Source organism: Elephas maximus, chromosome 7 (genome assembly GCF_024166365.1).
Source record: "Elephas maximus indicus isolate mEleMax1 chromosome 7, mEleMax1 primary haplotype, whole genome shotgun sequence".
NCBI classification, from domain to species: domain Eukaryota; kingdom Metazoa; phylum Chordata; class Mammalia; order Proboscidea; family Elephantidae; genus Elephas; species Elephas maximus.
Window position 1 is genome coordinate 102,722,167 of NC_064825.1, and position 6,084 is coordinate 102,728,250.

At 55.3% G+C, this 6,084-nt stretch overlaps 1 protein-coding gene across 13 annotated transcripts in view; it reads left to right on the top strand.

Annotated features, from left to right (window-relative positions):
* MADD (MAP kinase activating death domain) overlaps positions 1–5,190 on the top strand; it is a 45,847-nt gene extending 40,657 nt beyond the window's left edge. For 11 of the 13 annotated variants that reach the window (XM_049891130.1, XM_049891114.1, XM_049891115.1 and 8 more), the window contains 3 exons: positions 1,771–1,840; positions 3,725–3,771; positions 4,131–5,190. In XM_049891130.1, the coding sequence (XP_049747087.1) occupies positions 1,771–1,840; positions 3,725–3,771; positions 4,131–4,235 (222 nt within the window). In that variant the 3' untranslated portion in view covers positions 4,236–5,190. The remainder of the gene's footprint in view (positions 1–1,770; positions 1,841–3,724; positions 3,772–4,130) is intronic. The other 2 variants (XM_049891124.1, XM_049891125.1) reach the window with 1 other exon arrangement.
* Positions 5,191–6,084: the final 894 nt, after the last annotated feature.

Consider the following 6,084-nt stretch of genomic DNA (forward strand, 5'->3'; position numbering starts at 1 on the left):
AGCTTGTATCTGTCCTCTATGGAGTGTGTGTGTGTTTACTGGCCTTTTTCTTCTCCTGCTGATTCTTCTTCTTATTCTTTTCCTTCCTTTGAGTGTACCCACTCTGTTCCCTGCTTCCACAGGCCCCACCCCCCTTCTTTTGATTGGGGAGTGTTTCAGGATACATCTTTCCCTCGTCGTGATTCCACCCTAGGCACTGACTTTTTTTTCTCTCTCTCTCTCTCTCTCGGTCTTTTAACACAGTGATACTTTTCCTCTCAGTGGACATTCCTTAAGCTAATTCCTTCCTTTCTGAGGCCAGCGCGTCACCCCAGGTCCGTTCACAGCTCTGACTCTTCACACAAGTGCCTTCCCCCCTCCCCGATGTGCTGGCTCCTGTCCCTGAGGCCCTGAGCCAGGTCTGCACATGCGAAGCAGTGTAGCCCTGGCCAGGCAGCAGGTTCTCAGGGAGGTGAACTTCTGGACTCTGACCATGGCTTTCTCTCTCCACTTGCCGTTTTAGTTCTCCTTCTTTGGGCATCTAGCTGGGCAGCTTTGGTGTAATGGGAGATAGCTGCCTAGGCTTCTTGGCAGCCCCTTAATGTATTTTCAGTCTAGGCCTTAGGGTGGCAGGAAACCCCTAAAGACCTTCGGGTCAGCCCAAAGAGAAGTTTATGTCAATACTTTTCTGGGCCATGAAGGTACTGGCACTTCTTGAGGAGTGGGCTTCTGAGCTCATTTCAGTGCTGTGGCCTCTGGGCCCCTCACCTTCTGAAGAAGAACCTTGTTAAAGAATACCCAGTGACCCTGCCCTCTCCCCTGTGTCTTACCCTCAATGCAGCCGCTTTGGACGCACTGAATTGTCTAACAGTTACAAAGCATGGACAGGCCGTCTGAAGTCCAAAACTCTGCCCCTAGAAGATGTATCCTGCAGAGAGGGGAGTCACACCTGACTTCTCTGTCATACCCCACAGTTTGATAATAAGATAATGGCCTTGCAGTCCCTCTTCTACCACCTAACAGTCAGCTGAAGTTGAGGAAGCACTGGCCCCTTCCCTTGGAATTATGCCGTGGGGGAGGACTGGGAAAGCCTGGACTTTGGAGTCAGGACAACTAGGGTTTGAAGCCCAATTTCATTATTCACAGACAAATCAACTTTCTGATCCTCAGTTTCCTCATCTATAAAATGGGGGTAGCAGTGTATACTGTGCCACGTAGGTATAAGGATTAGAAACAGCATTTGTAAAACTCCTTGTAGGTGCTCAGTAAGTGGTAGTTGCTATTATTATCACCATATACTTTTTGGGAGATCCTGGATCCTGTTTCAAGGAAGATACCAACACCTCCCACCCCAAGGACAGTCTGAGGGGAGCTTTGCACCCGTGCCAGCCCTCTGCGCCGGAGGAGGATGCATGGAGGGGTAGAGACCTGATGGGCCAAGTGGGGGACCCCTGAGCACAGTGTCCTTATTAAGCACTGCCCTGGACAGAGGGTATGGGCGGGCAGCCCGGGCCAGCAGAAGAGCCTGCGGGTTGGGTTTGACCATTCAAACTAACGCCTTCATTTCTCTCCCATGCTTTCTCCTCCGGCCAGGAGCGGAAGGTACATGCCCTTTCTGCTATCTTCTCTTCTTAGCGCTTTTGAGTTGCGTGTGTGTGGATTCTTCTGTCCTCCCTTTGGGGACTAGGTTTTCTGCGTGTGGGTGGGGCTGTAGCTGGGAGAGCGGGCTTTACGGGGCAGGGGCGGAGCCTCTGGGCCTTACGCCATCCTCCCTCCCTCCCTCTCTTACAGGTTTTCATAGAGCTGAATCACATTAAAAAGTGCAATACAGTTCGAGGCGTCTTTGTCCTGGAGGAATTTGGTAATTACACTATTTTGCTCTTAGGTCTGGACTCACATGGCAGTAACTCAAACCTCGGAGCTCCAGAGGAGGGACTAGGGGCAGGGAGAAGAGCCTCTGGAGAGAGGTCAGGAGGAACAGGAGTGACAGGGAAGAAAAGTGAACCTTGAGAGAAGGGAAGGTGGAAGAAAAGATAGTGGCTGCTGGGGAGCGGGTTGCAGAAGAGCCTTGGCCGAGTGAGAGTTTAGAGGTGGTGCAAAGAGGCTCAGAGAACTCCGCACCCTCCCTTGCTTGGCCGGCCGGTGGTCAGAAAGTTCTGGGGCAGAGCAGACTGGCCGTCCCCAAGCTCGGCTGTGTTCGTGTCGCCTGCTGTGATCCCTCTAGCAGCCCAGTGCTCCGTCCAGCCACCCCGGCCCCTGCGCCCACCTGATCTCCACCTCGCCTCCGAGCTTGAGGAGGGGTGTGTGTGCCGGTAACAGGCGGACACACCCTAGAGAGAAGAGAACCTAGCGGGCCTCAGAGTCAGAGGGTCAGTTGTAGCGGGCAGCTGGGGGCAGCCTCCCCGCGCCACGTGCTAAGGAGCGGTGTAGTGGGTTCTCACCCTGGGGCTTTGAGTTCTGCTGTGTTTGTGCTTCATTCTCTTGTGCCCCTCATCGCTGCTATGAAAACCTTCGTTCTCCAGCAGGTAACGTGATCTCAGCTCGTGCTGCCTCTCCCCAGGCCCCTGCAGTGGGTGGGGCAGGGTCCCTCCACCCAAACCAGCTGCTCACATGGCCAGTGTGTCTTCCTCTCTCTCCCTACCCTCTTCCTTCCCAACGTTCCCACCCTCATGCTGGCTCATTGGTTCAGTTTTCTCCCCTTGCGTGCTCCCCTCTCTTCCCGTGAGAGAGATATTTGGGGGAGTCTTCCAACTCAGGAGAAAGATTTGGTGCTGGTTGCGCTACCTTTGATGAGTTTGTTCCCTATTAATCCTGGGTCCCCAGAATTTTACCTCCCAGGTTCAGAAGAAGGTGTGGCCAACTCTCATCACTCCCTTTCAGCCCCAGGGGGATGCCAGGCCCCTCTGCTCCCAGTCTCTCAGGGCCATGATGATGGCTGAGCCTGGGGGCCTTACTCCTTCCTCTGGCCAAGCAGACCCCTGCATGGCTGGGGCAGGGGCAACTCTTAGTTTTGCATTCTGGGCTGTGGACATGTGTGTATTTTGCCTGATGCTCCCTGTCACCTCCCTCCCTGGGTGCTGTACTCGCCTGTCTCTTCTGCTCGGTGTGTCTGCTCCAGAGCCCTCTGACGCTCTCCCTCACACAGGCAGGCCTGGGCTGCTCCTGCCACTCAGGGAAGGAAGCTTACAGGTCGGATGGGTTTAGTATCATGTTACTTCCTCATCCAGCCTTGGGACCCTCTGTGCGGGGGGGCTGGGTGTAAAGGGAACTGTGCATAACATGACCAGAGTTTTGGGCTGGTGGCAGGGATAAGTTCACAGACATCTCAGCAAGGCGAGGCACAGGCTAGAGACAACTCTCTCCTCCCAGCCAAAATCTGAGAATTGCCCCCTGCAACAACCCAGGGGTCCTGGATAGTAGCAGTGGCCAGACTGGTGAAGGGCCAGCCCCTCTCTTCCCGGGGCGCTCAGGGAAAGTGGGTAAAATCATGGCCAGCAGACAAGGAGCCACTGCCGGCTCAGAAGGCTAGCTGAGGAGCCTGGAGCAGTGTCCTCTCATCCAGCAGGGTCTGGACAGAAACCTCCGGTGGCCTCTACCCTGTGATAGCCTAAGCTGCTGCAGCCACAGTAGAGGCCACAGAGGGGAAGGAAGGGGGCCTGGTGCCAGGCGCCGCCGCCTGGGGTGCATGGCGCTACTGCTCTTAGTTGTGAACTTTCTGTTTTGTCTCTTGCCCGTCCGGTTTTAGTTCCTGAAATTAAAGAAGTGGTGAGCCACAAGTACAAGACACCAATGGTGAGTATGCCACCCAGCCTGGCAGGGCAGTCCGCGCAGGGCTCCCCGGGGACCTCCAGACAGGAGCAGGGGTGGGCCCTTGGAAAGCACAGGGCTGAGTGGGATTAGGAATAGTTGGAGAGATGAATTTGGTCTACATGCCAAAGATTCAACTGAAGTTAACATGTGCCTTCAGTCCTGGGAGAAGGAGACTCATACTTGACCCCTCTCCCCCTGGGGCCGCTTCTAAGGCCTTGCTTGGGGTGTGTATTCAGTCCAGAGGCCTGCACCCAATGTTAGGGAGCGAGTTTCCCACTCTGCAGACCCTCCCTCCACACATGAAAAGGTGTTGATCTATCTGTCTTTCTCTCCCCGCCTAGGCCCACGAGATCTGCTACTCTGTGTTGTGTCTCTTCTCGTACGTGGCTGCAGTTCGTAGCAGTGAGGAAGATCTCAGAACTCCACCCCGACCCGTCTCTAGCTGATGGAGAGGGATTAAGCAGCTGCCCCAGCCCAGGGGATGCCCCCTGCGCCTTGCTCTTTCCAGTGCACGATGTTGCTGTGACTGAGAAGTGGATGATACGTGTATGGCTCTGCAAGCCCTCGTGGGACTTTGCGGTTCCCAGTTATGTGTCTCTTAAGTGTGTCTTTGAGTGTGTCCATCACGGGACTAAGCTAATCTCTTCCACTTTCTCCCTCTTCACTCCCACTGTCCCCTCAGGGTTCAAGAGTGTGTGTGTGTGTGTGTGTGTGCACGTGCGCACACCTGTTGAGCCAGTGGTTTCTGAGAACTGAGTGGAGGCCAGTGTGAGTCCACTCTTGTGTGTCCTTGAGACATTTGTGTTGTGTCTTCTTGTCCGTGTTTTTGGTGTTGTAACCTCCAGTGCGGGAGTCCGGCTCTGTCGTCTGATCTGGCATACCTGGGCGCCTGGAGTAGTTCAGCTCAGTGGGGAGTGAGGGAGACTTGAGGCCTGCCCTCCTGAAGAGGTGGACAGGGGAAAGGAGGGAAGACTCAGGGTCAGCTGGTGCCAGTGGCAGCCTCCCTGCTTCCTAAGCTGGCAGCCCCTGCCTGCCCAAGGGCTCCAATCTGTGTCACTGCCCACTCTGACCTCCGTCCCTGCAGTGGAGCAGCACTGAGGGACAGCCTTTCTGCTGAGCGGCAATCTATGGTCTGCCTTGCCTCCATCATGAGAGAGCAGAGTGCTTGGGGCCAGCAGAGTCCCAGGGACCACTGGCTTCTCTGCCCAAGAATCAGGGAGGGGTGGGGAGAGGCCAGGTCCGTGCACGGCCTGTGTCTGCTGGCACTCCCTCCTGGCACTGGGTGCTGGAAGGAAGAGACGGCCTGAGGCTGGGCAAGAGATGGTTGTAAATATTTCTGCTCCACATTATTTATAGAAAATGTACAGCTGTGTGAATGTGAAATAAATGTCCTTCACTCCCCTTGGGGCTCCCTGGCTGCCTTGCATTAAATGATGCTTCCCCTCAGCCCAGGCCTGAGGAAGGCTCTCCCCCACCACTAAAACAGTACCTCAGGCTTGAAAGAAGGAGGGGGACAAGACTGTGTACATCCAAGCTCTGGCACGCTGGAGCCCCAGCCACTCTTCTGGCTCAGGGGGGCTCCTCACTACACTTCTTGGGCTCTGAGGGAGCTTTCTTTCCTTTGTGCGCCTTGGGGCCCCACAAAGGTATGGTGTGCTATAAATTGGCCCCTAGAGGGAGCAGCCAGACTGGGCACTGACACCTAAACAGAGATGTGGATTAATTTAGTAGTGAAGAAAAACCAAGGCCTGGGCACTCCTCCTTCCCTTTACAGCTGTGGGCCAGAAAGATGTTGTGACTTGGCCAGGGCCCAGGATCTTGGCCAGAAGTGTCTAGAATCCTTGGAATTTTTTTTTTCTCTGCCGTGGAGAGACCCTCTGGTGCTTCACAGGCAGGAAAGACCCTTTAACAGCTCTCCCAGGGCACCTCTGAGCCCTGCTGGCATCCTCTCCCCAAGAGAAAACTGATTGGGTTGAGGCTCTCCCTGGAGGAAGTGAGAGCAAAGTAGGGCCCCAATTCCCAGTATCTGGAGCTGTCAGGCCAGCTGGCTCCTGCATGGGACAAGGGTGTGGGTGGGCTGTGGGCTTGCTGCTCACGGGGACCCCACAGCCACCCAGTGCAGCCCCACTGCAGGCTCCTGGACACAGCCACGCTGAGAGGCAGCATCCCCCACTCAGGGTGCTATGGCCGTGGGCCTCCAGGAGAGCCTCAGGTTCCTGGTTCTGTTGCTAGTAGCTTCCTCAGTCCCATCTCAGTTTCCTCATTTGAAGAGTGTGTGCAGTTGGGGAAGACTGG